The sequence below is a fragment of the Ammospiza caudacuta genome, chromosome 5, assembly GCF_027887145.1.
Source record: "Ammospiza caudacuta isolate bAmmCau1 chromosome 5, bAmmCau1.pri, whole genome shotgun sequence".
NCBI classification, from domain to species: Eukaryota; Metazoa; Chordata; class Aves; order Passeriformes; family Passerellidae; genus Ammospiza; species Ammospiza caudacuta.
Genome location: NC_080597.1, coordinates 75,437,081 through 75,453,156, shown reverse-complemented (window position 1 = coordinate 75,453,156; position 16,076 = coordinate 75,437,081). Strand labels below are relative to the sequence as shown.

At 47.4% G+C, this 16,076-nt stretch overlaps 1 protein-coding gene across 1 annotated transcript in view; it reads left to right on the top strand.

Annotated features, from left to right (window-relative positions):
• Positions 1-16,076, top strand: part of PLXNA4 (plexin A4) — a 470,405-nt gene that overhangs the window by 428,009 nt on the left and 26,320 nt on the right. Inside the window, exons 22-24 of the mRNA XM_058804666.1 lie at positions 451-517; positions 2,890-3,036; positions 8,448-8,607. Coding sequence (XP_058660649.1) covers positions 451-517; positions 2,890-3,036; positions 8,448-8,607 — 374 coding nt within the window. The remainder of the gene's footprint in view (positions 1-450; positions 518-2,889; positions 3,037-8,447; positions 8,608-16,076) is intronic.

The following is a 16,076-nucleotide window of genomic DNA, read 5'->3' as shown; positions in this document are numbered from 1 at the left end:
TGACACATTGAGGAGTGTAATCACTCCCAAATGCCAGGGAGATAGGCAGTGCCAGATAACTGCTCCCCAGAGATTTAGATCTGTCTCTCCTGAGTATTTATCCAGCCTCCTTGACATATGGCCTCGCTCTGAGCTCCTCAGATTTGATGGGTTTATCCGCCCCGAGCTCTTTGGAGAAGATTCCCTCAAATGTCATCAACTCCTCCTCGTTGTTGGAGACACTGGAAAACAGACACACGCAGGGACTTGTAGCCACAGGAGAATCAACAGGGCAGCAAGGGTTTTCCTGCAGGTTTCCTAAATCCAAAACTAAAACAGGGAACCCAGGACGTGCTAAATCCTGATGGTGCCGTGCCAGATTGCCCACTGGGCAGGAAGATAGAAAAGTGCAATATTTTAATAGGACCAGCATGACAAACTCATTTCCAATCTCTCTTTTCTCCACTTTAGGACAGAGTCTGTGGCTGAGAAAATGCTCACCAACTGGTTCACCTTCCTTCTCTACAAGTTCCTCAAGGTAAGAGCAGGAGCATGCCTGGAAAAATAGCTGCTCTAAAGCATTCCTTCTTGGTGAGGATCACGTGGGGTGAAAACTTCCCAGATGACAAGTTAAAGGCTTTTTTTTTTTTGCCTCTGGAAGGAGGTCACTGCCTAATAGGAGCTGGGCTATTTTCTGACCCAGGGAGAACAAAGAGGGACAATTTGTTAGAGAGAGGCAACTTGTTGGTCCCTCTCTTGTACAGAGATGGGATCTGAGGGTCAGTGTGGAAATGGGAAGGATTTCAGAGCCTGCCTGAGACCTGTGTGGAAAAAGCTGTCCTTTCAACAGCAGCCTGAGGTCTCCATCATGTGGTGACCCATATTTCCAGTGCACAGGGGATGGAGATCTCCTTCCACCCCAGCTCTGGGGCAGCACTGAGACAGCCCCACGAGGAGTGGAGGGGCGCCCATCAGCAAAGCTTGAGTGCAAGGATTTGGGGCACCCCCTGAGCTCTCTCATTCCTCCTGGAAGGTCTCCTTGGGCTTTGTGGAGTTGAAAAAGTATTTCAGTCCTTGAGCCCTGCCACTGACTGCACGGGGATCCAATTTTCCCTGAGCCTCAAGAATCACAATTGCTAAGCTCAGAGCCAGCCTTCATGGAAGGAGCTGAGCTCTGCACCTCTCCCCCACTCCCACTGCAGCTGCTAAATATCCTCCCACCTCACATCCTCATTTGGACACAATAACCAACTCTGCCAGGCAATTTGAGGCTGCACAAATAAACCCCAATCCCCCTGAGCCTTCCCCAGTTCAAGGACGAGCACATGGGAAAGTTTTGAAGGTCCCTGGAAGGTAATTTCAGTGACTCCAGTATCAGATCCCTGCTTTCAGCTGAAAGGAAAGGATATAAGGAGGTGACTCTCTAAAGAGCTGCTTTTATAATAGGCTTTTTTCACCCCACTCAGCTACTTGTCTTCTTGCCTTAGCCTGAACAGAGGCCTGATAAGGGCAGGAGACAGGCACACAGAGGCAATATGCTGCTGGCAGATAAGCTAATTAAGTGGGAGACAGGTGTAGGGACTGAAAAAGGGGCCACTTTGCCTCGATTATTAACTTGTTTTCGCCGGGATTTACACCAGAGGAAAATGACCTGGCTGGTTGAGCTGGGACACGAGAGGAGAGGGCGAGGAGGGCAGGAAGGAGGGAGGGATGAAGGGGAAGGGAAGCAGGAGCAGAAAGCTCAGAGTGCAGCAAGAGAGGAAAAACGTGGGAAGAGTGAGTGGAAACGATGAGGAGGAGAAATTAGGGACAGATGAGCTGGGCTGTGCCTGCCTGGGGCTGCTTTTGGCTGTCCTGTGCAGGGCCCCACACCTCTGTCACCTCCACACGGGTCCAGGGGCACATCTGGGCCTGACAATTCCTGTTTGCCTGCAGCATGAGAGTGCTCAGGGAGTCTGTGGACTCTGCCCAGACACCCAGGACATGGCACCAGCCATCCATCTCCCTTTAAAATCTCCTTCCAGGCCATTTGGGACCTATCCCACTACCTGCTCCACCAGTGCAAAGCTCTGGCCTGGTGGCAATCACCAGAACAGCCCTGGCATTGCCAGGAAACACGGACACCATGGCAGGACAGTCAAAGGGTCACAGAATAAGCTGAGCTGGAAGGGACCCAAAAGGATCATGAAGTCCAACTCCTGGGGCTGCACAGGACCATCCCCAGGGGTCCCAAGGGTCTGAGATAACTTCTCTATGTGCTCCCGTTCCCATTCATGTTGACCCCACATTCTGATGGGACACAGACTTCTTAATGACAGAACAGTGCTGGTGTCCTCTCAGTGCCCAAATAGTCCCATCCTTGAGTGACCCTGAAGTCCAAATTAAGCTGGTGGGTGATGGAGCAGCAGCACTGCATTTGGGAGACCCACATCACAAAACTTCCCTCATGAGCCCAAGAGCTTTGTACCATCAAGTCCAGCTCCTGGGCTTGCACAGGACCATCCCCAAGGGTCCCACCATGTGCCCAAGAGCTTTTTACTGTCAAGTTTAATTCCTGGGGCTGCATAGGACCATCCCCAAGGGTCCCACCATGTGCCCAAGAGCTTTTTACTATCAAGTTTAATTCCTGGGGCTGCATAGGACCATCCCCAAGGGTCCCACCATGTGCCCAAGAGGTTTGTACCATCAAGTTTAATTCCTGGGGCTGCATAGGACCATCCCTAAGGGTCCCACCATGCTGGCTGCACTCTGTGGAAGCTGAGGGTCACCTCTGATCCTGTGCTGTTGGAATGGACTGGTTTCCATTGATATCCACCGTGAGCGATTTTGAATGGTGGACTTGGGATGCCCATGCTGGACTCTCAATTCTGTCCTGTAGTTTCACCTGGTGGTTGCCTCTCATCTCTGCAGGAGTGTGCTGGAGAGCCCCTCTTCTCCCTTTTCTGTGCCATCAAGCAGCAGATGGAGAAGGGCCCCATCGACTCCATCACGGGTGAGGCGCGGTACTCGCTGAGCGAGGACAAGCTCATCCGGCAGCAGATCGACTACAAGACCCTGGTGAGTGCTCTGGGCACGCCTTCCTCTGGGCTGATCCACAACCTTCCAAGGCCTAAAGGGCATTTAGACAGCAGAAACCTGTGGTTGAACCTCTGGGGTGATTTATTCTTGTGTTTTAGCAGGGTAATGCTGCCTAAAGCTGGGTACGAAAATTTAAAATTTTGAGGATTTCAGCATCAAGGAATAGTCAGAGACTATAGATAGACCTATCAGGTCAGCTCTAGAGCTGGTGCAACCCTCCCTCCTGAGAGAGCACAAGTCAAAGAAAAAGGAGCTTGATTTAAAGATTTCAAGGGAAAGAAAACCAATCCCTGTCCCTGAGCCATTTCCCCCAAAATGGAATTGTCTGCTTAGGGTAAGATACACGTTGCATATGTGCAGCTTTAGCTTCTGCTCTGAGATTACACCCTCTTCCCACTTGATTAAAGAGCATCAATTAAAGAGCATTAGATATCTCTTCTTAGAGTGTTTGTGGGCCTTCATTCTTCCCTGGATGCATTAAATCCACTCTAAGTCTCTGCTGGATGAAGAACACTTTCTAAGCCTTCAATGATCCTTGTAATTTTTCTCTTTCCCATCTTTATTCTCAGCAAATCCCAAGTTTTAGGACAGTCAGAAGATGCTCTAAACTGATCAGATTATTTTATTTGCACTTTCAAATGAGGGGAATTCATCTCACTTAGCTCCAGATATCTCTGAGGGCTGTGTCCAATCACAGAATCATGGGGTGGTTTGGGAGGGGACCCTAAAGATCATTTAGTTCCAAGTCTTAGATCTTAACCTGTCTTAGACCTGTCTGACTTTAGCCCGGGCAGGCTGATGCTAGAAATGCCCTTTCATGTTTTTCAACTCCAGTTTAGAGCTGAGCTTTGATTGAATCCAAGTCTGATGAGGGGGTGGACTTAATTCTTAAATAAGGCCACAGTTGTATTCTGCATATTAAAAACGTGACTTTCCTACTGAATTTGGCAGAGTGCTGCTTCTCTGCTGTTATGTGTGGCTGTCTAAAATTTCAGAAGACTGATCACACATGGAGAAAATGAGCAGAAAAGAGAAAAAAATGCAGCCACAGAGCGATCACTTTCACCCAAGGAAATCCCCCCGATCCTTTTAGGCTTGATCTGAAGCAGCCAGCAAAGGGTAGTAATTATACATCAGGCTGAACAAAGCTCTCCTCTGCTGGCTTTGTGCTGTTTGATGATAATCAGCTCTCCCTCTTACATCTCAAGAGCAGACAAATATACCCCGATAGGAATCTCAGCAGATTTACAGAGATCAGCTCTGGTGAAGGAGATTAGGAAGGAGCAGAATATGAATAGGATTGTTCTTCGTTTCTGTTTCTCTTTATTTCTGTTTTATTTTGTCCTTCTTCTACCTTCCTTGAGCTGCCTGACATCTTTTATTAAAAATATAGAGTAATGAAATAAAGCCAGAACTGATTCAATGGTTGCAATATGGGAATTCCAACAGAAAAATGGAGAGAGAATATTTACAGAGGCCTGGAGTGACAAGACAAGAGGGAATGACTTCAAACTGAAAGAGAGTAGGTTTAGATTGGAAATTAGAGAAATATTCTAGCCTGTAAGATGGGGAGGCCCTGGGTACAGGGTGCCCAGAGCAGCTGTGGCTGCCCCTGGATCCCTGGAAGTGTCCAAGGCCAGGTTGGACAGGGCTTGGAGCAACCTGGGATGGTGGAAGGTGTCCCTGCCACCTTGGATTACTCCCTCACCATGGGAGTAATCACAAGCTGTGCCTTTATTATTTAAATGCCACTAATGTGTAGTGGAAATCAGGGCTTAGCTGAGCCAAGCTTTGCATGTACACAGGCACTCAGAGACAGATCATGGCTGGAAGAGCTGACAGATTAAAAAAAAAAAAGACTGCCCAAGGATGGAGTTAAAGGTCAATAAACAGAAATCCAGAGAAATGAGATGTCCCAAGGCCACACAGAGTCAGTGGGAGAGCAGGGCTCAGAGATAACTTCTCCATGTGCTCCCACTCCCATTCCCATCCATGCTGACCCCACATCCTGAAAGGACACAGACTTCTTAATGACAGAACAGTGCTGGTGTCTTCTCAGCGCCCAAACAGTCCCATCCTTGAGTGACCCTGAAGCCCAAATGAAGCTGGTGGGTGATGGAGCAGCAGCACTGCATTTGGGAGATCCACAAACCACAAAACTTCCCTCAGAGTGACCAGTCCTGAAAGAACAAAACCCATCATGGGTTTTGTTCTTTCAGGACCCACCAGCTGACATCAGAGATTGTGTTGAAGGCTCTGAGCAGCACTGCTGGAGCCCTGAGGTTTGTTTCTGGCTTGGTTTGTATGGGTACGGAGAAAAGTGTCATACTCCACTCGAGAACAGCTGGAAAACTCCACTGGGAAGATGATGTAAAACCTGGGGAATATATGCCAAAGCCACTGTGCTCTGGAAGTGGAGTTGGCTTCCATAACTGGGGTTAGAATTCCCTAAAATGTTGGAGGGACAGCCTTGACAGTCATTGTAATGAACACAGAGGTGTTCTGGGGTTTTCAAGGGTCACCAACCGCCCCATCTGTGCCTGGAGCACAAGAACAGCCCTTGGAAGAATTGCCTGCCCTGCTCCTTCTTCCAGCTGAGCTGGAAAAGAGGCAAGCAAGGATTTCTGCAGGCAGGGTGGGATTGAGTGTGGTTCACTCAGGCACAGTTTTTCCTGGCACCTTCTAAAGGTGATTAATCCCTGTGAAACTCCAGGATAACCCAGATCAAGTAACCACTGTCATCTTCCAGCTGGGTGCTGGTGTGGGGACACTGGTCAGCACCTTCAGGAGATTTTGGGGTATTCTGCCCCATCTGCTGGCCTGGCATCATCAGCTCAGATCATTTTAAAGATCACCAAGTGCCTTCTGTGGGAAACTGACCCAAAATCCAGCTGTTTGTATCAGAGATTTATCACACCACAGAGCTTGCCTTGACTGGCACCAGCTCATTTTAGCTGAGCTCAGAGAGAGAAACCTGGAGAGTAACTTGGTCCCCATAGCCAGGTGTGACCCCAAAGAGCTGTCCCAGGCTGCCCTCACTGCTCCGTTTCCCTGTGATAGAATAATTTAGGCTGGAAAACACCTTTAAGATCATTAAGATCATAAACTAAACACCAGTGCAAATTTATGCAGCTTGTGGTGGGATTTTGTGCAGCAATCAGGTGGGATTTTCTGGATGCACCCAAGAAGTTTGCAGAGGAAGAGGTTCCTGTGGGCTGGGAATGGACATAACCCAGGAGAGCTGCAGACCAACTAATGGCCTTCAACACTGGACTCATTTCAACAGTTTTGTGTACAATTCTGTGATCCTTTGAGATGAAAGGTGCCCCAGAACTGTAAATCTGTGCTGTTATTATGATGTGAATTGATGCTTTTTCAATACTTCTGGAAGTGACATACAAATAATAACATTATGATCTAATCAATATCTCCTATTTACATCTCCCCTTTCATCCAGCAAGATCACAGAGCTCTTTGTAAGCAGTATCTTCACAAGTCCCTCTTGGCTGAGCACATCACCACCAAAGGGAGCCTGGTGAGGCAGTGTGTAATTAGGCTGATGGGATTTCACCCCATTTTTGAGTTCCCACTGCATTTTAGGAGGTGAAGATGGAAAGTGATGCACAGTCCAGCACCTCTTGCATGCTACAGGAGGGAATTTAGGTCAAGTTAAAATTTGTCTGAGGCACCAAAACCAACATCTCTATGCTTGTAAAAGTGCCACGGGAACATTTTAATGACCATGTACAGCCTGGAGCATCACTGAACACTCCTTTCAAGTGCAAAGGTGTGCTAAGTTTATAAAACTTTATAGACTTCACACTTGTGCCACCAGAAATGAGCAGAATGATCAACAGAGACACAGGCAAGGCTTAGCAGGGAGATTGCTGTTAAATGCTCTGTGTTTAAGGTATCCCCCCTCACCACATGCTTTGCATTTACTCTTGGACAGAGCGGAGAAAATTAAATTTTCCTTCTGAGAAAAGAGAGGCCTCTCCAGTTAGGTTGATTTTCTTATTCTGTATGTGAAAGCAAAGGCTGCTGATGTTGCTTTGTGTTTCATTTCTTAAGGCGCCCTGCATTTCAGATGAATAACATTCTTCTGAGGAGGGTCTGCTCAGCTCCATGGCTGTGCTGATGGACAAACATAAAGCTTTTCACTGGGATTATCAAAACCAGGTGACAATGCAAGGAGGCCACTCCTGAATTAGGTCACCTTGACATCTCAATGAACATTTTTTACTGAAAGCACTCAGCTGGTGTTCATGGGTTTTCTGCTGTTAAGAAAGAAATTCTCCCCTGTGAGGGTGGTGAGGGTTAGGGTTAGAGGTGCCCAGAGCAGCTGTGGCTGCCCCTGGATCCCTGGAAGTGTCCAAGGCCAGGCTGGATGGGGCTTGGAGCAACCTGGGATAGTGGAAGGTGTCCCTGCCCATGGCAGGGGGTGGAATGAGGTGATCATTGAGAGCCCTTCAACCCAAACCCTTTTGTGACTCCATGATTAAATACAATGAAGATACCCCCAGGTGAAACCACATCTCTGTGCCCATGTGAGGGAGGGAATACCCTTGGTACCCATTTTTTGTGGCAGTCACATTTTCTGGAAAAATCCCTTTGCCCAGGATCTTTCTCCTGAGAAGCCTCAGAGAAAAAGGAAAACAATAATTATCTGATTTGCTTCTCCTGTGTTTTGCTGCTTTTGAATGTGGTTGGAGATTGTTTATCCAACAGGTGATTGTTTCATTGGTTTCATGTGAATTGTTTTGACTCTTTGGCCAATCAGGGCCAAGCTGTGTTGAGGTTCTGCAAAGAGTCATGAGTTTTTCTTTAATATCTTTTTAGCCTTTTGTCTGTATCCTTTCAATATTCTTTAGTATAGTTTAGTATTCTTTAATATATTCTAGTATCATGTCGCTATAGGACATGAAAGAACACCAGTGCACACCGCTGTTCTCAAGGTGAAGGAAAAAGGGAAGTTTATTTTCTGACTGTAACATTTATAGCTTTTCAAGAGTGACAGTGGATTGGAGGGTGACAGTGCCACCTCTCCAATGACACTGGACAAACCAACAGTCCATCAACTTTCTCCTCTTCCACAGAGGAATGCAAAACATTGAGTTATTTACAGAAAGTGTATGAGAAAGTTCGCTACAAGAACGTCAACATTGGAAGGCTTAGAAAATCTTAAGAAAAAGGGTGACAGTATCATAAAACGATAAGTTAGCCTTCTAAGAACATGGAGTCAGATTCATAATTTCCTTCCTGTCATGGGGTACCCCATAAATACAACAATTTTCTGCACCCTGGACCCCTCTTGTAGGATGCAGACACCTCAAGGGGGGTGCAGGCAGAGGGTTTGAGTGCCCTGTGCAAGGTGTGGTGCCTCTTCTCAGGTGCTGAGCTGCGTGAACCCCGACAACGTGAACAGCCCCGAGATCCCGGTGAAGATCCTCAACTGCGACACCATCACCCAGGTCAAGGAGAAGATCCTGGATGCCATCTTCAAGAACGTGCCCTGCTCCCACAGGCCCAAAGCTGCTGACATGGACCTGGGTAGGAGATTGCTGCTGGCTGGAGGGGGATAGGGGTGCTGGGAGATGGACAAACTCCATGCAGAGACTTTCCTCTAGACAAAGAGCAAAGAGGTGTTTTGGGGTTTTCAGGGGTCTCCAACTGCCCCATCTGTGCTTGGAGCACAAGAACAGCCCTTGGAAGAATTGCCTGCCCTGCTCCTTCTTCCAGCTGAGCTGGAAAAGAAGGAAGCAAGGATTACTGCAGTTAAGGTGGTGTTGTCTTATATATCAAGAGTTCTATTATCATTATAGAGTAAGGATTCCATACTGCCAGAGTTTTGTGCCTCCTCAATGTTTCTTGCAGGCATCTCCTCTAGGCACTGACTGTTCCTGGTCCTTGCAGCAGCCAATCACTCCAGTTTCTACCAATCTACTCTTTTATAACACTCTTCTTATTGGCTACAAGTATGGCCTGTTAACATCAGGCCTGCTCCTGGTCTTTAGTAATTGGTCCAGCTGCAACTCTTTAGGGGATAAGATTACATTCTATGCCACCTTCATTTACCCACACTGTATTCCCATATAGGGTGGGATTGAGTGTGGTTCACCCAGGCAGAGTTTTCCTGGCACCTTCTAAAGCTGATGTATCCCTGTGCAATTCCAGGATATCCCAGATCAAGTAACCACTGTCACCTTCCAGCTGGGTGCTGGTGTGGGGACACTGGTCAGCACCTGCAGGAGATTTTGGGGTCTTCTGCACCAGCTGCTGGCCTGGCAGGGCAGCTCAGATCATTTTAAAGAACATCAAGTGCCCCTCTCCACACTCCCTGCAAGGCAGAGAAACCACAGTGGGGCAGAGGGGACATTTTGGTGATGTTTATGCTCCTGGCTTAGGAAATCTTTGGCCATAAAAAGACAGTGCCATGCATTTCTGCCCATAGAATTCATCTTGGACAAGGGTTTTGAAAAAGCATGAGTGGGGCTGTTCTTGTTCTCTTGCCAAAGACCCCTGGAAAAAAGAAACCTGGAGAGAGAATGCTGTTTGTAGTCTGAATTTGGGGTCCACAGACAGGTGTGGTACCACACCTGGAGAATATGAAAAAAATGCAGAAAAATCTGGAGGAAATGAAAAATCGTAGAAAAATCTGCTCAGGCCATTGCTGAGATGTCTGGTGGGGAGCTGGGGACTCCATTGTGGCTGAATCTGCCAGAATTTGCTCTCAGTGACCTTCAGTGAAAGAGACTGGGCTGGAAAATGATGGAGTCTATAAAACCAGCTGAGCTGTAGAGGAACCAAAAGGAGAAGGAATGGACTGAGGCCAAGAAACTATTCACAGCAATAATGAAGGCAGCAATGAGAGGTCAGGGATTGAAGTTAAGTGTCTGAGTGTGTGTATGTGTAGGGGAGGGAGGAATTCCTGACAGAAATTGCCCATCAAAGGCAGTTAGAATAACGGAAGGAGCTGCCAAAACCAGCAGCAGTAAAGAGCAGATCACGTACATCATCCAGAAGAGGACCCACGATGGCTCTGGAGTGCTGAGAGGTGGGGAGAGCCTGGGGGAAGGCAGGGCAGGGTGCCCAGGGCACAGCACAGCACAGCAATGGGGTTCACAGCCACATTTCCTGGCCCATCTGGTGGCCACAGAGAGCAATTCCTGCAGATCTCAGGCTGGATGTGGCTGGGGATTGTTTGTTCTGCTGTGAGGATGAGGGATGTGTCCATAATGAGATGCAGGAATTTTACCTGCAGATTGTAAATACAGGGATTAACTGGATTCCATTGTGGTTCTGGGAACCAGAAGTGTGTGTGTGTGCAGGGTCCCAGCTGGGGCTGACAATTCTGCATCCAGAATTGCTGCTGGTTTAGGAAATATTGACCTCTTCAAGACCAGACTGGACAGGGCTTGAAGCAACCTGGTCTGGCGGAAGCTAGAAAGGGGATGGAGATTTCAGATCTCTTCCCACCCAGCCCAGACTGTGATTCTCTATCCCACCCAACACACTCTGTGATTCTGTCACCTCCTGAATGGTGCTGAGGAGCAGAAAGTTCCAGAAAGTTGGCATGAGCATGTGCACCCCCTCAGAGAACAGGCTTGCTCACAGTGATGACAGACTGGCTAATGGGCAGCTCTGGGAGCATTGATGAGGCAGCTGGGGTGGGAAAAACAATTATAAATAAAAAGCCCTTATCCAGTAGAAGATAGCAGCAATGCAGACAACAAGGTGAGAGGAGCATGGGTGAAACAGGAACAAGAGTGTAGCATTCACTTCTCTGAAAGAAATCCCTTTACCCAGGATTTTCTCCTGGGAAGCTGAGAAGCCTCAGAGAAAAAGGAAAATAATTCTTATCTCATTTGCTTCTCCCGTGTTTTGCTCATGTGGAATGCATTTGGAGATTGGTTATCACAGGTGACTGTTTCATTGGATTCTGCTGTGAGTTGTTTTCACTCTTTGGCCAATCAGTGCCAAGCTGTGTTGGGACTCTGGAAAGAGTCCTGAGTTTTCATTGTTATCTTTTTAGCATTCAGTAAGTGTCCTTTCTGTATTCTTTAGTATAATTTAGTATAGCATTGCATAATATATCATATCATATCATATCATATCATATCATATCATATCATATCACCTTCTGAGAACATGGAGTCAGATTCATCATTCCTCCCTTCATCTGGGGGGAACACAAATACAAGAGGGTCCACACACCCAGCCACAGCTCCATCCCAGCTTTTCCTCAAAGAAATGATGCTCCTTGGCACCTGGCATCCTTCAGAGATGCTGCAGGCAGCAAGGGGAGTGCAGAAAGCCCTGCTGGCCCTCGGGAACCATCCCAGAGCTCTCAGGATCAGCCTGCCCTGAGCTCAGGGGCTGGAGCGGAGCAGAGCAGAGCAGATGGCTGCAATCTGGCCTTGGAACCCGTGGCTTTCAAACAGCAGCATCATTTCCTGCTCCCATCACCATTTTCTGGGCTTTCTGTCCACGCTCAGGCCAGATTGCTCGCAAGGCAGAAAGCAAACAAGCTAATGAGTTGTTTTGAGCTGTTAAATGCAGGGTAGCTGCAGGCAGAGGGACTTGTGTGTGTGGCAAATGTCACAACGTTTGGCAGTTGCCCAGGCAACTCCTGGAGGGGGTTGTCAGCTGAAAGCCTTGATTTTGGACACCCTGAGGTTAGGTTTTAGTGCAAACCCCCAAATTGCAGCCCTCTGAGTAATGACTTCTTTCCATGGTGGTGATTTTTGTTATTATCATTTTTTAAAAGATCTCTCCCACACATGAAACACCCCATCTCTGGGAAAGCAGTAAGGTGTGAGGGTCACAAAACAGGAATGTGGCTTCATGCCAAGGTGTTTGCTCTTCCCTGGGGTCTGGATGCTGTTTGGAAGGTGGTGCTGAGGTCAGAGGTGCTGGGAGGGAGCTGCTGGCTTGGCTTGCCCTCAGTGATGCTGTCCCAGGCTCATTGTGGACCATGCCAGGTGAGATTTCACTGCCTCACCAGCCCTGCAGGGCTGGGATGTGGGTTCATTTAAGCTGGAAACATTTAAACTGGGTCTAATTTAGCATGCATGGAGTAAGACAGAGAGTTTGCATTCATCTCTCCTGAAGACAGGTTGGGAGAGCTGGAGGAGACCCCAGAGAGACTTCAAAGCAACTTCCAGGGCCTAAAGGGGCTCCAAGAGAGCTGGAGAGGGACTTTGGGCAAGGGCTTGGAGTGACAGGACATGGGAAAATGGTTTAATACTAAAAGAAGGGGAGTTTCAGATTAGATTTTAAGACAGAAATTCTTTACTCTGAGGGTTCTGAGGCCCTGGCACAGGGTGCTCAGAGAAGCTGTGGCTGCCCCTGGATCCCTGGAATGTCCAAGGCCAGGCTGGACAGGTTCTGGAGCACCCTGGGATAGTGAAAGGTTTCCTGCCATGGCAGGGGTGGCACTGGATGGGCTTTGAGGTCCCTCCCAACCCAAACCAATCTGTGATTCTATATTCACTCCATACGGGATGAAATATTTCTCTGTCGTTTCCCAGCTCCGTGTTCTGAGATAAACTTTTGTTCCCATCCCTTTCTCCACCCCAGAAACAGAGCTGAGTTTCTCCTCTCTTCCTAGGCCTGGATCAGAGGGAGATGTAACATTTTCTGTAGGATTTGAGGTGCAGGGTGACATCTCCCCATCTTCCCTCTCCTCACAGAGTCACCCCCTAGCCAGGCATTGCTGCCTTCACCTCATTGCCAAAGGGCCCCTGGAATTTCCTTTTTCCCAGTCAAGTTGAACAGAAAGGTTGTTCCTTAAAAAAAAAAAAAAAAAAAAAAAAGAGAGAAAGAAAAAAAGAGGCAAAGAAGTAATTCCTGCGTGCAATAAAAAGATACACTATCTGCTGAATGAAATATAAAGGCTTCACAGCAGCTGTCTCCTGAGTTTGCATTTACCACTGCTCCTGATTGGAAGGCTTGATAAAGTTAATGGGATTTTTACCTCCCTCCCCCTCTCCTCCCTCTCTCTGGAAGGTGGGAGTGTAACAAATTGGATTGGAGTGTGTCTGTCCTTTGTGCTGGATCCCAGCAGAGAGGGGACAGGGTGCTGCCAGCAGGACAGAGCTGACACTGAATGCTGTGAGGATGGATGGCAGGGTCACCTTCTCCCTCCCCATTCCCTTGCAGGTCTGTTTGGGACCCCCTGAGCTCGTGGAGAAGGGGAGCAGTGAGGCCAGGAAGAGCTGGGGACAACTGGGGCTCCTTTCCCCATCATTTCCCTGTCATTGCTCAGGGGCTCAGTGAACTATCAGAGGTGGAGTGATTTGTGTTAGGGCAGGGAAATCAGGCTGCAAAACTGAGACTGGAGACTCCAAGCCTGCCCTGAAGGTTTTCCTCCTTGTTTTGTGCAGCCAGGCTGGCCCTGAGTCTTCCTCACAGGACCCTTCCCTGCAGGGAGGCCAAGGAAAGGCCTCAGGGATGCCCTGAGTCTCTGCACAAAAGACTTGATGAAACATCTCAGGATGTCCCTGGAGCAGGGGGAAATCTGCTCTGAGCGCCTTGTCCAGCCCTGGGATACAAATAAAGCCCAGGAACTATCAGAGGTGAAGTGATTTGTGTTTGGGCGGGGAAATCAGGCTGCAAAACTGAAACTGGAGACTCTAGGCCTGCCCTGGAGGTTTTCCTCCTTGTTTTGTGCAGCCAGGCTGGCCCTGAGTCTTCCTCACACGACCCTTCCCTGCAGGAAGGCCAAGGAAAGGCCTCAGGGATCCCCAGAGCCTGCACAAAAGACTTGATGAAACATCTCAGAGTGTCCCTGGAGCAGGGGGAAACCTGCTCTGAGCACCTTGCCCAGCCCTGAGATACAAATAAAGCCCAGAATGAGGAAATCTGTGCTCAAAAACCTGTGCATCCCTCCCAAAGCATGAGTGTGTGTCTCTCCAAAGGTGAGCCAGGGCAGAAAACATGCAGAAAACAGGAATATGCAGAGCCATGAAGGAGGGAGGTCAATGTGACACTGTCCCCATGACCCCATGAGGAAAGCACACAAGAAACACTCCGTGACAGCAGAATTGGCTTTGGCCTTGAGTGGGGCACTTCCTAAGAGCACCATTTCCCATCCCAGCCCAAACTTCAGCATTTTTTTTGCTTTTCTAAGCAGTGTCTGGGAGCAGTTGGATGGCAGGGATCTGGCCGAGGTGGGAATGAGCAGAGAGCATCATCCTCAGACTCCACAGGGATGATGTAGATATAGTGGTTTTTAATAGTTTATTGCATTTCTTTGTATTTGGTGTATGGTAGGGGATATGGTACACCCAATGTCATGTTCTTTAGTTTGGGTGCTAATAAGGTTGGTTTTGAAATTAGTTTTGTTGTTTGATTCAATTTTTTTAGGGGTATTATGTTTTTAAAGGACTTGTTTTTTAAGAGCTAAGATGGTGTTACAGGCTATAGCATGAGGTGTAGGGTAAGTCTCTAATTATTTTGTGGTGGTTTTTATTATTGTGAGTACAATAAACATTGTGAGTCCCCAGTGTTTACTTTGGTGTGTTTGGGGTAGTGTGATATAGTTAATTTATTAGGCTTTTCTATACTTAGATTTGGAATATTGTCCGCTATTCTGTATGGCTTTTATTTGTTTGGTTTATTTGATGGTAGTCTCACAGTTTTTGATAATCTGAAAAATATTGTTTATGATTAGGTTTATTTTTTAGTCTTGTGCTACTTATAGGTGGTGTCTGTACCTCCTGAAAGTTCCTGAGCTTCTTTCACCTTTAACATTTGTTTTTCACAAGAGTGTGTACAATTTCCTGGTAGCTAGAAGCTTTCCATCCCTTCCATAAATGCCTCCCATGCAAAGCCACCCAGCAGGTGAGGATGTGAGGGGCTGCAGTGGCTGAAGGGCAGTTCAGGATCAGTGCTCAGCCAACACAACCCCTGCTCACCCTCAGTGTCTCCAGCCAAAGTAACACCCAGCAATAAGCACAGTTGCTGACCTCTCCCTGCTAATTTCAATGAATAATAAAGGCAAGTGCAGCTTTCCCATTGCATTTTAATTATGTGATAAGAAAAGTGCTGAAACCAAAAGAAATTTGCAGCGGTCCTTGCATTTTTATATTGGGAAAAACAAACAAGGGTGGCAGGTGATGTCTCCATATCCAAGAGTTCATTTTAATTAACTCCTGCTAATGAATGGACTTTTAGATGTGGCTCTGGCTAAGCTGTATTTGGCTGGGTCGGTGTGACTGAAATGTGACAACCAAGAATGGTCCAGCTTGAAAGCACAGGATGTTTTCCTTGCTTTAGACAAGTCCATGAGTCCTATGTGGGGAAAGCTGTAGCAATCCTCCCCAAGGCTCCAATATCTCAGAAGTCTTTTCTAACCTTAATGATTCTGTGAATTTATGGAAAGTTCTTCAAGATTTGAGCAAAAAATGGCACGCAGGGAGGTGAGGGGCTGCTCCAGTACTGCAGGATTCATCATTCCAGGGCAGAGCCTGGAGAAGTGGCAGAAGCAGGAGCCCTTCTGCCCACAAGCAGGTGCTGAAGATTTGTAAAATTTACATCCTCCATGGAGCAGAAGTTGGATCTGTCCCTGGCTTTTCCACCCAGTTGTGCCCCTCCTATTTTTGCCTAATATCAAAAGAGAAAAACTTTTGCAATGGTGTTAAAATGGTAAAATAAAAAGCAGACCTTTATCTGGAAGCTTCCAGGTGTCCCAGTGGTCATGGGTATACCCAGTATTGCCTTTCTACAAGTTTTATAGGTTTAACAGATTATCATATCTAACAAACATTGGCCAATTGGAAGAGCAGTTGATTAGGTAATTTTCCCCCTGGATTCAGAATTCAGGCAATTTTACCCCTGGATTCTGCTCCATTGGATTTGATCCAGGGCTTCTTTGCGCCCCATTTCTTATTGTGTCTTCTCCGATTCTGACTGGAAAACAAAATGTTCTTCTTGTAGGTCCTCTCCCTGAAAATAAGACTAAACAGTATTTCAGGAATGTGTTAGAAGATTAGCTTATTATTTTAAAATCTAAGAGG